Here is an 18,045-nt window from a genome sequence, read left to right as displayed (position 1 = left end):
AGTTCAATAATGGAATATAGGGTCTTAGGCTAGGGCTCATGGCGACACAGTGTTGCCGGTGATTTGCGGTAAATTTGTGCCATTACCTTGACCCGCAGCTGAGACATGTTTTCCTCTAAAGAAAAAAATGTACAAATAACCTTGTTACCATCACAAAACTTCCGTCCATGTTCGATTTTTTGCTATTTTTTTTACGGCTGCTTGAAACTTTGTTAACCATAGGAAAATATTGAAGTTGCCTGCAAATAGTGGTAACACTGCGATGTAACCACTGTCGAGCCCTCGTCTAACTGCTATTATTCATCATAGTTCACTGTTCTAGTTGATACTATGAAACTAACAATGATCATGGTTTAGGATTTCCTTGAACATTACAATATAGAGTTAACTGAATTATATACGTTTTGGTCTAGTTTTCTGCTTTAGTCAAGAATTGTATTGCTTGACAAATGCTAAGCAAGTCATAGGTTGATAGCATATGCCCTAGAAATAAGTGTTATGGGGTACAGTTTATTTGCATACATGCCATGAAAATAATCGTAGGAGGAATATACCCCATCTTCCTGGGGGACCTGAAGCGATCTTGAACTAGCTGTGCTCTGTATAGGAACACCTATCCAAGCTCTATCTAGCTAGTGACTGGATCATAGCCATGAGCTCCTATATCTAATAACCAAAGGATGGCATTCTGCATTAGAATATGTTGATATATTGGGTGTTATAGCCAGGCTCAGTCTAATATTATCAGATGATATGTGCAACATAAAGGCATATAGTATACTGATAATAATGAGTTATTATACACTTGTAAAGAAGGTGCATTTTTTTCTGAAAGAAAAACCACTGTAAGAAAAATAAATTTTGAAAGGAAGGGTGTCGCGGAAAAAAAATTTTTTAGATCAATTTGCTTTTAGTGTTTTATTAAAAAATGTTTTATTTATTTGTGTGTTTGTGTTTTACTTTTTTTTATTTTTGAACTTTTTCTTGTCTATGGGGGCTGCCATTTTTTTTTCATCTCTGTATGTGTCGATTAACGACACATAGAGAGATGGAATACGGCACATACAGCCCCATAGTGAATGCGAAGAACGGGAGCCGTTCCATTCACTATGCTGTAAGCCGTCTGTGTGGGAACGGCGCATGCCCCGCTCCCACACAGTCCAAATGGAAGGTCTTCGGCCGAGCGACGTCCGTCGCCATTTTCTTGTGGACTGGAAGCCGGACAGTAAGATTACTACTTCCGGTCGCGACTTCCGGACTTGTGTTCTAATGCAAGCACTTGGAGCGGAGGGAGCAGATGGACCGGAGGGAGCGGCGGCGGCAGGAGCAGGTAAGTTATTTCTGTGTATGTACGTGTTTTAGTGTGTGATTACTACTGTATGTAAACCTACTACACTGTGTGTTAGCTTAAAAAATGGCGACACACAGTGTAGGAGGTTTGACCGTTCAAACCCCTCGTTTCTCCCGGCACTAGCCAGGATAAGGGAGGGGGGATTCTGTGAGCTCACTAGAGCGAGTGTTTTCTCAAATTTTGCAGCATAAAGCAATGTGGTTGCTTTACCACATGCCAATGCTGCAATTTTGGGAATTGCTCCATCTAGTGACCAGCACTGGGAAATGTTATAAATTAGAATCTAATTTATAATATTTCCTGACTCGTGAAAAAATTAAAAAAATTAGAACAATGTTTAATCATTTATACACTGTTTAACTAAAAAAAAAAAATAAAAAAAAAATTCTAGCGACACATTACCTTTAACTCTACAAAGTCATTAGTTTGTTTATGAGTGAAAGAAAATCACTATTCACTTAATTGTTTTTTTCCGCTGGAAGAACAGAGACAGTCAAGCCCTACCGTCTGACCACCCCTCACACAACTCCCTATTCCTAGACTTTTGTGAATGATAGTCTGGAAGATAGCGGATCTTTTTTTTAGTGGAATGAGGTTATGTGATTATGGTTTTTCAACACTGCTGTTTTCCTTTTGCACATATTTTTCTTTTTTACATATTACCCCTATTGTATATAAATGACTCAGTTTAGTAACATTTATAGTCTAGAATAACAGTATCTATGGTTACATAGGCAAGGGATGTAAGAAATCAACATTAAGGGGCCTCATGTATGAATTTCTTAGTAGTTTCAGATTGCACAAGTGTGGTAAAAGCAATGACGTCTTATCGCTGAAGTTGGCGATTTATAAAGCTGTTTTAGTATAATAAAGAAATGTTTCCTGGAGGGAATTCTATTTCTAATAGCAGACAGCAGTAAACCCGTGGTTTATACCTTTGTTAGTGTACATGTAACATAGCACGACTATTTATTGAACTATGTGGGGCATACATTATGGTGGGGTCATTGTCCTTTATTATTGTACATGTTATACCTTTAACTGCCCCTTCAAGTCAAAGGGCACCATGATATAGCGACAGGTGTCTTAAATACACTAAACTATGTTTTATTCTAAAGTGCTGTGGTGTTTTGAAGAAATCATAGTTTTAATAAGTGTCAGGCTTGGGGAGAAGAGCCTGCTGGGCAGCCCCCCTCCAGCTTCCTTCTCCCCGCTCAGCTTGATTGATAGGACTCTTCCTATATATAAACAGAGAGAAGCCAGAACGCTGCAGCCCTTTAGCGTAAAACATAGTTTAGCGTATTTATGCCATTTGTTGCTATATTATGCTGCCCACGGTTAAGGCAGCATGGACTTGCCGACAGGTTCCCTTAAATAACTGATTGCTACCTAGAGCAGAATGAATTGTCACCAGACACTTCCTAGAATTAGATATTAGTCTTCCACATCCCTATTAAAGAATTTTTAGTCTCTTTTTATGTAGACCTGCTTTATTTGAAACACGCTGGCAGGTTTTCATGCATGAACTACTTGTAAAGGATCTGCCAGGCACTGCTTCGGGGTTAATTCCCAGAATTAATCAGTCAACACCTGAGTGTACATCCCTGAGACAGACACCAGCTTCCTCCACTCAGGCTGGCAGGCTTAGGAGTGGGAGAGCCTATCGCAACCTGGCCAGACTCAGCTAGCTCCCGCCCTCGGTCTATTTAAGCCTGCTCTTCCTGTCCATCTGTGCTTGTGAATTCTTTCCTTGAGGTTTCCTGGCCCAGCTACAGCTCCTGCTACTTTTTGATCCTGCTCCATACAGACCCCGGCTTACCGACTACTCCTCTGCTTTCCATCCTGAAACCAATGGCCAAACGGAGAGGACTAATCAGTCTCTAGAACAATACTTAAGATGTTTTGTCTCTGACTGTCAATTTGATTGGGTTTCTTTCATTGTTTTGGAGAGCCTTCTGTAATAAGTTCTAGAGACTGATTAGTCCTCTCCGTTTGGCCATTGGTTTCAGGATGGAAAGCAGAGGAGAAGGACAGATCAATCTCCAACTTATTACAGGAGATTTATTGCTAACTTCTCGGTCGTCGCTAAGCCTCTTACGGACCTCACTCGCAAGGGTGCTGATGTCCTCCATTGGCCCCCTGAGGCCGTCCAGGCTTTTGAGACCCTCAAGAAGTGCTTTATCTCGGCCCCCGTGCTGGTTCAGCCCAACCAAAGGGAGCCATTTATTGTGGAGGTTGACGCGTCCGAGGTGGGAGTGGGGGCCGTCTTGTCCCAGGGTACCAGCTCCCTCACCCATCTCCGCCCCTGTGCTTACTTTTCTAGGAAGTTTTCGCCCACGGAGTGTAACTATGATATTGGCAACCGCGAACTTTTAGCCATTAAATGGGCATTTGAAGAGTGGCGCCACTTCCTGGAGGGGGCTAGGCACCAGGTAACAGTCCTTACCGACCACAAGAATCTGGTTTTCCTAGAATCTGCCCGGAGGCTAAACCCGAGACAAGCTCGATGGGCGTTGTTTTTTACCAGATTCAATTTTTTGGTTACCTATAGGGCCGGGTCTAAAAATATTAAGGCGGATGCACTGTCGCGTAGCTTCATGGCCAGCCCTCCTTCGGAGGAAGATCCTGTTTGTATTTTGCCTCCAGGTATAGTCATTTCCTCTATCGAGTCCGATTTAGTCTCTGAAATTGCTGCTGATCAAGGTTCAGCTCCTGGGAACCTTCCTGAGAACAAGCTGTTTGTTCCCCTGCAATTCCGGCTAAGGGTACTTAGGGAAAATCACGACTCCGCACTATCTGGCCATCCAGGCATCCTGGGTACCAAACACCTCATTACCAGAAATTATTGGTGGCCTGGTTTGCCTAAAGACGTTAAGGCCTACGTCGCCGCCTGTGAGGTTTGTGCCAGGTCCAAGACTCCCAGGTCCCGACCAGCGGGCTTACTGCGTTCGTTGCCCATTCCCCAGAGACCTTGGACACATATCTCCATGGATTTTATCACCGATTTGCCTCCATCCCAAGGCAAGTCGGTGGTGTGGGTGGTGGTAGACCGCTTCAGTAAAATGTGCCACTTTGTGCCCCTCAAGAAACTACCCAACGCCAAGACGTTGGCTACCTTGTTTATCAAACACATCCTGCGTCTCCATGGGGTCCCCGTCAATATTGTTTCTGACAGGGGGGTACAATTTGTTTCATTGTTTTGGAGAGCCTTCTGTAATAAGTTGGAGATTGATCTGTCCTTCTCCTCTGCTTTCCATCCTGAAACCAATGGCCAAACGGAGAGGACTAATCAGTCTCTAGAACAATACTTAAGATGTTTTGTCTCTGACTGTCAATTTGATTGGGTTTCTTTCATTCCCCTCGCCGAATTTTCCCTTAATAACCGGGTCAGTAACTCGTCAGGGGTCTCTCCCTTTTTCTGTAATTTTGGGTTTAATCCACGGTTCTCCTCCGTTTCACCTGGTTGTTCCAACAATCCCGAGGTGGAGGTCGTTCATCGGGATCTGTGCACAGTCTGGGCCCAGGTTCAGAAGAACCTAGAGGCGTCCCAGAGCATACAGAAGGCTCAGGCCGATAGAAGACGTTCTGCTAACCCCCTGTTTGTGGTCGGGGATCTGGTGTGGTTGTCATCCAGGAACTTGCGTCTCAAGGTTCCGTCCAAAAAGTTTGCTCCCCGGTTTATTGGGCCGTATAAGGTCATTGAGGTCCTCAGTCCTGTCTCTTTCCGGCTGGAGTTACCCCCGTCTTTTCGTATACACAACGTGTTTCATGCCTCCCTCCTGAAACGCTGCTCCCCGTCCTTGGCCCCCTCGAGGAAACCTCCTGTTCCCGTCCTCACCCCTGAGGGGGTGGAATTTGAGGTGGCCAGGATCGTGGACAGCAAGATGGTCCAAGGCTCCCTCCAGTACCTGGTCCATTGGAGAGGATACGGGCCCGAGGAGAGGACTTGGGTACCCGCCCGGGATGTTCACGCTGGGGTATTGGTCAGGAGGTTCCACCTGCGTTTCCCCAGTAAGCCAGGTCCACTTAGAAAGGGTCCGGTGGCCCCTCATAAAAGGGGGGGTACTGTAAAGGATCTGCCAGGCACTGCTTCGGGGTTAATTCCCAGAATTAATCAGTCAACACCTGAGTGTACATCCCTGAGACAGACACCAGCTTCCTCCACTCAGGCTGGCAGGCTTAGGAGTGGGAGAGCCTATCGCAACCTGGCCAGACTCAGCTAGCTCCCGCCCTCGGTCTATTTAAGCCTGCTCTTCCTGTCCATCTGTGCTTGTGAATTCTTTCCTTGAGGTTTCCTGGCCCAGCTACAGCTCCTGCTACTTTTTGATCCTGCTCCATACAGACCCCGGCTTACCGACTACTCTTCTGCTTTTCGCTTTGTACCTCGCACTCTCCTGGCTTGACTCGGCTCGTTCACTACTCTGTTGCTCACGGTGTTTCCGCGAGCAACTGCCCATTTCCCTTGCTTGTATTCCCTTGTTTGTTTGTCGTGTTTGTCATGCACTTACTGAGCGCAGGGACCGCCGCCCAGTTGTACCCCGTCGCCTAGGGCGGGTCGTTGCAAGTAGGCAGGGACAGAGTGGCGGGTAGATTAGGGCTCACTTGTCCGTTTCCCTACCCCCCCCACCATTACACTACTCCTTTCAGATCCTGCCTCAGCATTTCTATTGGGTCCATGTCATGCCTGATTTTATTTCTTCTAAAAACATTCAGGTCTAGGCTTGTCTTTGTATCTTGGTTCATTGTACTGCTTCATAAGCTAATAGACAAATGACTCGACATTTTTCTTAAGATTCTAGAATAGTGCAGAATTCATGTTTTTTCATTAAAAGTTATCCAGAAAAATATCCCAACACTACTACACTATCACATCCACTATGTTCTACCGTTGGTATGATTTCCTACTGTGGAATTATGTAATGATAGATTTTCTTAAACTGCCTGGTTCTATTGGCCGTAGAACTGTGCCGGGAATTATGGAGCATGTCCTACTTTTTGATTTTTACGGGCCGTGCTCTCATACTCGCGATTACGCGCATGGCCGTATGCATGAGGCCTTATCTTTTAAAAAAAACATTATTTCTAAAAATATTGAGAATCGTTCAGGTTTTTTTTAGATATGTAAATCTAGAATTAGCATTAGTGGTTTCCATTTTACAACTATTCCATGAATCAGTATCTCTCTTATTTTAGAATCATCAACACTATTATTAACTGAGGCTACAGAGACCTGAAGTTTTTGGATGTTCTTCTGGACTATTTTGTGACTTCCTTGAAGAGTTGTTGGATTGCTCGTGTAGTAATTTTGACAGGCCGGCTACACCTAGGAATATTTACCACTGTTCCAGGAAACTATTCAATAGTCCGAGAACCTTAGAAATGGACTTGTAACTCTTTCCAGGAGTATCTGTTTAAAAGGAAGGTGTCACGGAAATTTATTTTTATATATGTTATTGCTTTTAGTATGTTATTAAAATAAATTTTAGTTATTTGTGTTTTTGTGTTTTACTTTTTTCTTTCTTTTACTTCTCTATGGGGGCTGCCATTCTTTTTTTCATCTTTGTATGTGTCGATTAACGACACATACAGAGATGGAATACGGCACATACATCCCCATAGAGAATGCGAACGGGAGCCGTTCCATTCACTATAGCGTACGCCGTCTGTGTGGGAATGGTGCATGCGCCGCTCTCACACAGTCCAAAAGGAAGGTCTTCAGCAGATCGACATCCGGCGCCATTTTCATGTGGTCCGGAAGCCGCGGCCGGACAGTAAGATGACGACTTCCGGTCGCGGCTTCCGTCCATATGTTCAGAAGCAAGGACTAGGAGCGGAGGGAGCGGAGAGGCAGCGGCAAGAGCAGGTAAGTTATGTTTGTGTATGTGATGTGTGTGTATGTTCGTGTTATACTGTGTGATTACCACTGTATCTAATCCTCCTACACTGTGCATTCGCTCAAAAAATGGCGGCACACAGTGTAGGAGGTTTGAACATTCAACCCTCTCCTTTCTCCTGGCACTAGCCAGGATAAAGGAGGGGGGATTGTTTGAGGACACTAGAGCGAGTGTGTCTTCTCCAATTTTGCAGCATAAAGCAATGAGGTTGCTTTACCACATGCCAATGCTGCAATTTTGGGAATTTCTCCCTCTAGCGATCAGCACATAGAAATGTTATAAATTAGAATCCAATTTATAATATTTCCTGACTTGTGAAAAAATGTAAAAAATTAGAACAATGTGTAATCATTTATATGCTAAGTGCTTAACTAATAAATAAAAAAATAATAATTTCTAGCGACACATTCCCTTTAAACATATTTTTTCTGAAATATACTTGGCTTTGTGTTCTTGTACAGACATCTTGGAGAAAAGTTTACTTCATGGTTCAATGTACAGTGAGTCTTAGGTCAGGGGTGTGAAAGACTGATATCAAATTATAGAAAGTATTTGATAATTAATATTGCAGCTGAATATAGTACAACCAGTACTAGGGGGAGTTTAGGGACACATTTTCACATGGGTCATATGGGTAATAGATACCTTTGCTCCTTAAAGGGATTGTCTAACAATATGCAAAAATAAGGGGCATCTGAAAGGGGGCAACTATTGTTCATAGCACTGCACATTCATACTCCCTAAATACATTTGATTTTAAGCAATATAATGTGTGCTAGAGCTAACCTAGAAAGAAAACATTGAAATTAGTACTCATTAATTTTTTTTTTAACTATCCGAAAGGTAAGCTGGCAACCACAGACATACAAGAAGCAAAGATCTTCATACATAAGAAAGTACAATAATAATAGTTCTCTGAAAGTTAAACACAGTTAAAGGTTAAAATGAAGACGTGCACTCCAACCTAAGCCCAATACTTCATTCTGCCATAGAATAGTTATGACTAAGAATTAGTGACTCTTACAATTCTAAAGAAGACTACATTCTGTTAGTGGGAAGGCCTTTGAACATTTAGAAAGAAATGCTCCGGGTTATCAAGTTTACTGGCAGTGTGCAAAGTAAATATGAAACAAAACATAGAAAAAGAAATACGGAACTCAATGTCAACTCAAAAGTGAAGAAAAAAAAAGCAGAAAGTTCAGAAGCTTAAAAAAAGAAGCAAAATGATATTTTGTATATTAGGATCCTGGGTGGATAATGAGACTGTGCATTAAATATTCTATTATAGGGATATATTTGGTGCATCTCATATGCAAAAAAAAGTTATGTGAACTATAGTAACTTTGCTACTTTAAGTTGTTAGGCATTTTATAGCTCCCTGAATTTGGTGCGTAAGATATCGCTTTCATAATTAATCCTGCTATTAGACATTGGTACTTGCAAGACTACATGCACTTAAAGGGAAACTCATTTTTCCATTGAAATGATTGATTATGGAGTCATGCGTCATGCAGACTCATAAATGAATACTTTTTCTACCTGCACTCTTTAATTCGCACGGCTTAAATATGTTATGGGTGTATATTGCAGGCGCTACAGTATGCAGGTGACACCTCATGATCTACAGGAGACTGGCGGTCACTTGTTATAGTGCGGAAGAGTTGGTGGCCTATATTAAAGCATTGCGCCTACACTTTGTGACCCCTTGTGTTTGACATTGGAAAAGGCTATAAGTGCCCAGTAATTGAGTAGAGATTTTTAAAATATGGGGGGTCCCTTGGGTCCCATATATCAAAACTGCATCACAGACAAAGTGTCCCTGTTGCTCATACCAACCAATCTATGTGACTGTAAAGGATCTGCCAGGCACAACTTCTGTGTCTACGCCCATAGGTAATCAGTCTGCACCTGAGTCTATGTCTCTGAGACTGACTCCATCTTCCACCACTCAGGATGGCAGGCTTAGGAGTGGGAGAGCCTATCGCAGCCTTGCCAGACGGAGCTAGCTCCCGCCCTCTGTCTATTTATACCTGCCCTTCCTGTTCCTCCTTTGCTTGTGATTCTTCTCGTGTGGTTTCCTGGCCCAGCTACAGCTTCTACTATTTGATCCTGCTCCATACTGACCCTGGCTTACTGACTACTCTCCTGCTCTGCGTTTGGTACCTCGTGCACTCCTGGTTTTGACTCGGCTCGTTCACCATTCTTGTTGCTCACGGTGTTGCCGTGGGCAACTGCCCCTTTCCCTTTGCTTTGTGTTCTCTTGTCTGTTTGTCTCGTGCACTTACTGAGCGTAGGGACCGCCGCCAAGTTGTACCCCGTCGCCTAGGGCGGGTCGTTTCAAGTAGGCAGGGACAGAGTGGCGGGTAGATTAGGGCTCACTTGTCCGTTTCCCTACCCCCGTCATTACAGTGACAGTGTACTTTTGGAAATGGCAGCTGAACTCTGATTGGCTGATATAGGCAAGAAGAACACTTTTTTGTGTGTGAGACCTTTCAGTGGTGCTCTTGGGTTGGGAAAACATTGAACTGTTATATCAGGGTTCTCTGCTCAACTGCTGTCTAAAGAAAAATGAAGAACTGACCAAATGACGGCTACTAAAGATGGTCAAACCATCTGTCTACTAAGGAACTGGCCGTTATATTATCTTCCTTGGTCACTCTATTAAGGTATAACAGATACTAGGGTCTTGTTGCTTTAAAGGGGTTGTCCGGTTTCAGCAAATTAATGTTATTTTCTGTATAATTAAAAGTTATTCAATCTTCCAATATACTTCTGCCTAAATTTTTCACTGCTTGTTGTTATTCAGTAGGAACATTCATTGTTGACTGCCAGTGGATAAAATTCTGTCGATAGTCATGTGATGAACATAGAGGTGCAGGGCTCGTTACAGTTACAGTTACAGTATGTGTATCAGAGCTGTGTCTTGGAACGATCCCAGCACCTGTGTGTCCATCACATGACCATGGACAGAATATTATCCACTGGAAGTAAATAATAAATTTTTTACGTTTTTCCATCGTCGCATTCCAAGAGCTATAACTTTTTTCTTTTTGCGTCGATATAGCTGTATAAGGACTTGTTTTTTGCGGGACAAGTTGTATTTTCTAATAGCACCATTTTGGGGTACATATAATTTATTGATTAACTTTTTGGGGGCGTAAAAGAAAAAAAACCAGCAATTTCACCACTTTTTTTGCGTCTTTAATTTACGCCGTTTACTGTGTGGTATAAATAACATAATAACTTTATTCAGCGGGTTGTTACGGTTGCGACGATACTACATTTATATGGTTTTCTTATGTTTTACTACTTTTACACAGTAAAACCCCTTTTTTTTTCAAAATTATGTGTTTTATGTCTCCATATTTGAAGAGCCATAACTTTTTTATTTTTCCGCCGATGCAGCTGTATTTTTTTTTGTGGGACGACTTGGAGTTTCTATCAGTACCATTTTGGAGTACATGCGACTTTTTGATCACTTTTTATCACATTTTTTTGAAGGCAGGATGAACAGAAAACAGCTATTCTGGCATTATATTTAATTTCATTTTTTACAGCGCTCGCCGAGCGGGTTAAATAACATAATAGCTTTATAGTTGGGGTCGTTATGGACGCGGCGATACCAAATATGTGCAGTTTCTTTTTTCATAATAAAGCATATTATAAGGGGAAAAATTTGTGTTTTACATTTTTATTTCACTTATTTATTTATGAATAACTTTTTTTAAACTTTTTTACTAGTCCCACTAAGGGACTTCACTATGCGATCGCTTTTATAATACAACGGGCAGGCATCTGCTAGGTCATGCCAGAGGCATGGCCTAGCAGGCATCCCCTACAGGCAGACCTGGGGGCCTTTATTAGGCCCCCGGCTGCCATAGAAGACACTGGCACCCTGCGATCGCATGCAGGGTGCCGATGGGGTGAGAGAGGGAGCTCCGTCTCTCTCTCCAAAACCACTTAGATGCGGCGCTCGCTATTGAGCGCCGCATCTAAGGGGTTAAACGGGCGGATTTCGATTTGTCCGCTCGAGCAGCGATGCCCCAAGTTCTCAGCTACCGGCGATAGCTGAGAACAGGGAGTTTTGACTTCTCCCAGCGCCGCAGATTTATTCTGATGCAGCGCTGTGAAAAGGCATATGCATCAGAATAAAGCCCGTTAGTGGCCGCCGTGAAAAGGCGTATTAGCGGTCACTAACGGGTTAATACAGAAAGTGGATTGGTAACTTTTAATTATACAAAAATAACATGAATTTGCCGAAACAAGGCAACCGATTTAAGCACACTGTAGATATTTCAGGTAGGTATGTCTAACAAATATAATGGTCTGTGATGGAAAATTCCTATAACACCATCTAAATATCAAAATCTTAATTTATAGTGGTAAAAAAATAAAACAACAAATCCAATAAAATGATATCAAACAAAATATATCAAACAAATGCATTAAAATAATCAAAGCAAAACAAATGTACACTGCCATGCTTGAGTGGAAACCTGCCAATGCTCCTGTACGTAAGAATTAAATAAAGTGCTGTATTACCGGAAGCTGAATTCACAGTCAGCCGGGCTAAGGCCGCAGAGTGTAAAATCAGCTTCAAATCATCATAGTCAAAAGAAACTAGGATGGGTAAAACATAACAAAAATGGAGATTGCAGACTTCCACTCAGTTTACGTTCTTCCCCTTTAAGGCCTTACCATTTGGGACACCTGTTAATGTATCAATGTAATCAGAGGATTTGGGGTCATCTTCATATACAAATTTCCGAGAACCCGTCATTCTGGGTTTCCAGGAACCAATCACTTTAGGAAGAATGACTGCATTACTTGTCATTGTGGTTACAGAAGTGGAAGGTGCTTCAATGTCTGTGGTAGCAAACAGATATTTATTACATTTTATTCCGATACACAGTTCCATTAAAATGACCAGACCAATATATTATGTTATATAGTAGAACCAGGCATGTAAAGTCCAATAAGTCATTAAAAGTTATCTCTACACAAAATATGTGTTATTAGATACATTTTAAAATAGTTCAGATCAATTATTTTTTAAGAGACCTTGACCACACTGAAATCCTAAAAGGGAACCTATCATCAAGAAAGACAGATTGAGGCATTTCAAGGGTTGTCCTCCAATACATGCTGTATCACAACTGAAATACAGTGAATTACACAATTGCACCCATTTATTAACCACCAAAGTGCCAGTCAGTGGGCTGGAGGACAAACTTCCTACTACTATTATTCACTGAATGTTGGGTACTACCTGCCTAACTACTATTATTCACTGAATGTTAGGTACTACCTGCCTACCTACTATTATTCACTGAATGTTAGGTACTACCTGTCTAACTACTATTATTCACTGAATGTTAGGTACTACCTACCTAACTACTATTATTCACTGACTGTTAGGTACTACCTGCCTAACTACTATTATTCACTGACTGTTAGGTACTACCTGCCTAACTACTATGATACACTGAATGTTAGGTACTACCTACCTAACTACTAGTATTCACTGAATGTTAGGTACTACCTGCCTAACTACTATTATTCACTGAATGTTAGGTACTACCTGCCTAACTACTATTATTCACTGAATGTTAGGTACTACCTACCTAACTACTATTATTCACTGAATGTTAGATACTACCTGCCTAACTACTATTATTCACTGAATGTTAGGTACTACCTACCTAACTACTATTATTCACTGAATGTTAGATACTACCTGCCTAACTACTATTATTCACCGAATGTTAGGTACTACCTGCCTAACTACTATTATTCACTGAATGTTAGGTACTACCTGTCTAACTACTATTATTCACTGAATGTTAGGTACTACCTGCCTAACTACTATGATTCACTGAATGTTAGGTACTACCTACCTAACTACTATTATTCACTGAATGTTAGGTACTACCTGCCTAACTACTATTATTCACTGAATGTTAGGTACTACCTGCCTAACTACTATTATTCACTGAATGTTAAGTACTACCTACCTAACTACTAGTATTCACTGAATGTTAGGTACTACCTGCCTAACTACCATTATTCACTGAATGTTAGGTACTACCTACCTAACTACTATTATTCACTGAATGTTAGGTACTACCTGCCTAACTACTATGATTCACTGAATGTTAGGTACTACCTACCTAACTACTATGATTCACTGAATGTTAGGTACTACCTACCTAACTACTATGATTCACTGAATGTTAGGTACTACCTACCTACTATTATTCACTGAATGTTAAGTACTACCTACCTAACTACTAGTATTCACTGAATGTTAGGTACTACCTGCCTAACTACATCATAGTAGTTAGGCAGGTAGTACCTAACATTCAGTGAATAATAGTAATTAGGTAGGTACTACCTACCTAACTACTATTATTCACTGAATGTTAGGTACTACCTACCTAATTACTATTATTCACTGAATGTTAGGTACTACCTACCTAACTACTAGTATTCACTGAATGTTAGGTACTACCTGCCTAACTACTATTATTCACTGAATGTTAGGTACTACCTGCCTAACTACTATTATTCACTGAATGTTAGGTACTACCTACCTAACTACTATTATTCACTGAATGTTAGATACTACCTGCCTAACTACTATTATTCACTGAATGTTAGGTACTACCTACCTAACTACTATTATTCACTGAATGTTAGATACTACCTGCCTAACTACTATTATTCACCGAATGTTAGGTACTACCTGCCTAACTACTATTATTCACTGAATGTTAGGTACTACCTGTCTAACTACTATTATTAACTGAATGTTAGGTACTACCTACCTAACTACTATTATTCACTGAATGTTAGGTACTACCTGCCTAACTACTATGATTCACTGAATGTTAGGTACTACCTACCTAACTACTATTATTCACTGAATGTTAGGTACTACCTGCCTAACTACTATTATTCACTGAATGTTAGGTACTACCTGCCTAACTACTATTATTCACTGAATGTTAAGTACTACCTACCTAACTACTAGTATTCACTGAATGTTAGGTACTACCTGCCTAACTACCATTATTCACTGAATGTTAGGTACTACCTACCTAACTACTATTATTCACTGAATGTTAGGTACTACCTGCCTAACTACTATGATTCACTGAATGTTAGGTACTACCTACCTAACTACTATGATTCACTGAATGTTAGGTACTACCTACCTAACTACTATGATTCACTGAATGTTAGGTACTACCTACCTACTATTATTCACTGAATGTTAAGTACTACCTACCTAACTACTAGTATTCACTGAATGTTAGGTACTACCTGCCTAACTACATCATAGTAGTTAGGCAGGTAGTACCTAACATTCAGTGAATAATAGTAATTAGGTAGGTACTACCTACCTAACTACTATTATTCACTGAATGTTAGGTACTACCTACCTAATTACTATTATTCACTGAATGTTAGGTACTACCTGCCTAACTACTATGATTCACTGAATGTTAGGTACTACCTACCTAACTACTATGATTCACTGAATGTTAGGTACTACCTGTCTAACTACTATTATTCACTGAATGTTAGGTACTACCTGCCTAACTACTATTATTCACTGAATGTTAAGTACTACCTACCTAACTACTAGTATTCACTGAATGTTAGGTACTACCTGCCTAACTACTATTATTCACTGAATGTTAGGTACTACCTACCTAACTACTATTATTCACTGAATGTTAGGTACTACCTGCCTAACTACTATGATTCACTGAATGTTAGGTACTACCTGTCTAACTACTATTATTCACTGAATGTTAGGTACTACCTACCTAACTACTATTATTCACTGAATGTTAGGTACTACCTACCTAACTACTATTATTCACTGAATGTTAGGTACTACCTGCCTAACTACTATGATTCACTGAATGTTAGGTACTACCTACCTAACTACTATTATTCACTGAATGTTAGGTACTACCTGCCTAACTACTATTATTCACTGAATGTTAGGTACTACCTGCCTAACTACTATTATTCACTGAATGTTAAGTACTACCTACCTAACTACTAGTATTCACTGAATGTTAGGTACTACCTGCCTAACTACTATTATTCACTGAATGTTAGGTACTACCTACCTAACTACTATTATTCACTGAATGTTAGGTACTACCTGCCTAACTACTATGATTCACTGAATGTTAGGTACTACGTACCTAACTACTATGATTCACTGAATGTTAGGTACTACCTACCTAACTACTATGATTCACTGAATGTTAGGTACTACCTACCTACTATTATTCACTGAATGTTAAGTACTACCTACCTAACTACTAGTATTCACTGAATGTTAGGTACTACCTGCCTAACTACATCATAGTAGTTAGGCAGGTAGTACCTAACATTCAGTGAATAATAGTAATTAGGTAGGTACTACCTACCTAACTACTATTATTCACTGAATGTTAGGTACTACCTACCTAACTACTATGATTCACTGAATGTTAGGTACTACCTGCCTAACTACTATTATTCACTGAATGTTAGGTACTACCTGCCTAACTACTATTATTCACTGAATGTTAGGTACTACCTACCTAACTACTATTATTCACTGAATGTTAGGTACTACCTGCCTAACTACTATGATTCACTGAATGTTAGGTACTACCTGTCTAACTACTATTATTCACTGAATGTTAGGTACTACCTACCTAACTACTATTATTCACTGAATGTTAGGTACTACCTACCTAACTACTATTATTCACTGAATGTTAGGTACTACCTACCTAACTACTATTATTCACTGAATGTTAGGTACTACCTACCTAACTACTATTATTCACTGAATGTTAGGTACTACCTACCTAACTACTATGATTCACTGAATGTTAGGTACTACCTACCTAACTACTATGATTCACTGAATGTTAGGTACTACCTACCTACTATTATTCACTGAATGTTAAGTACTACCTACCTAACTACTAGTATTCACTGAATGTTAGGTACTACCTGCCTAACTACTATTATTCACTGAATGTTAGGTACTACCTGCCTAACTACTATTATTCACTGAATTTTAGGTACTACCTGCCTAACTACTATTATTCACTGAATGTTAGGTACTACCTGCCTAACTACTATTATTCACTGAATGTTAAGTACTACCTACCTAACTACTAGTGTTCACTGAATGTTAGGTACTACCTACCTAACTACTAGCATTCACTGAATGTTAGGTACTACCTACCTAACTACTATGATTCACTGAATGTTAGGTACTACCTGTCTAACTACTATTATTCACTGAATGTTAGGTACTACCTACCTAACTACTAGTATTCACTGAATGTTAGGTACTACCTGCCTAACTACTATTATTCACTGAATGTTGGGTACTACCTACCTAACTACTATTATTCACTGAATGTTAGGTACTACCTGCCTAACTACTATGACTCACTCAATGTTAGGTACTACCTGCCTAACTACTATGATTCACTCAATGTTAGGTACTACCTGCCTAACTACTATGATTCACTGAATGTTAGGTACTACCTACCTACTATTATTCACTGAATGTTAAGTACTACCTACCTAACTACTAGTATTCACTGACTGTTAGGTACTACCTGCCTAACTACTATGATTCACTGAATGTTAGGTACTACCTACCTAACTACTATTATTCACTGAATGTTAGGTACTACCTACCTAACTACTATTATTCACTGAATGTTAGGTACTACCTGCCTAACTACTATTATTCACTGAATGTTAGGTACTACCTGCCTAACTACTATTATTCACCGAATGTTAGGTACTACCTGCCTAACTACTATTATTCACTGAATGTTAGGTACTACCTACCTAACTACTATTATTCACTGAATGTTAGGTACTACCTGCCTAACTACTATGATTCACTCAATGTTAGGTACTACCTGCCTAACTACTATTATTCACTGAATGTTAAGTACTACCTACCTAACTACTATGATTCACTGAATGTTAGGTACTACCTGCCTAACTACTATTATTCACTGAATGTTAGGTACTACATGCCTAACTACTATTATTCACTGAATGTTAGGTACTACCTGCCTAACTACTATTATTCACTGAATGTTAGGTACTACCTGCCTAACTACTATTATTCACTGAATGCTAGGTACTACCTGCCTAACTACTATGATTCACTGAATGTTAGGTACTACCTACCTACTATTATTCACTGAATGTTAAGTACTACCTACCTAACTACTAGTATTCACTGACTGTTAGGTACTACCTGCCTAACTACTATGATTCACTGAATGTTAGGTACTACCTACCTAACTACTAGTATTCACTGAATGTTAGGTACTACCTGCCTAACTACATCATAGTAGTTAGGCAGGTAGTACCTAACATTCAGTGAATAATAGTAATTAGGTAGGTACTACCTACCTAACTACTATTATTCACTGAATGTTAGGTACTACCTACCTAACTACTATGATTCACTGAATGTTAGGTACTACCTACCTAACTACTATGATTCACTGAATGTTAGGTACTACCTGCCTAACTACTATTATTCACTGAATGTTAGGTACTACCTGCCTAACTACTATTATTCACTGAATGTTAGGTACTACCTACCTAACTACTATTATTCACTGAATGTTAGGTACTACCTGCCTAACTACTATGATTCACTGAATGTTAGGTACTACCTGTCTAACTACTATTATTCACTGAATGTTAAGTACTACCTACCTAACTACTAGTATTCACTGA

General features: G+C 40.2%; 1 protein-coding gene across 3 annotated transcripts in view; it reads right to left on the bottom strand.

Moving 5' to 3' along the window:
* The window catches only part of SEMA6D (semaphorin 6D), a 78,071-nt gene that overhangs the window by 6,149 nt on the left and 53,877 nt on the right, over window positions 1-18,045 (bottom strand). Inside the window, exon 18 of one of the 3 annotated variants that reach the window (XM_075858012.1) lies at window positions 11,944-12,111. The exons of the other annotated variants lie outside the window; for them this stretch is intronic. Within the exon in view, the coding sequence (XP_075714127.1) occupies window positions 11,944-12,111 (168 nt within the window). The remainder of the gene's footprint in view (window positions 1-11,943; window positions 12,112-18,045) is intronic. 3 annotated transcript variants of the gene reach the window in all.

The sequence above is a fragment of the Rhinoderma darwinii genome, chromosome 3 (assembly GCF_050947455.1).
Source record: "Rhinoderma darwinii isolate aRhiDar2 chromosome 3, aRhiDar2.hap1, whole genome shotgun sequence".
Lineage (NCBI taxonomy): Eukaryota > Metazoa > Chordata > Amphibia > Anura > Rhinodermatidae > Rhinoderma > Rhinoderma darwinii.
This window is presented reverse-complemented; position numbering and strand designations above follow the sequence as displayed.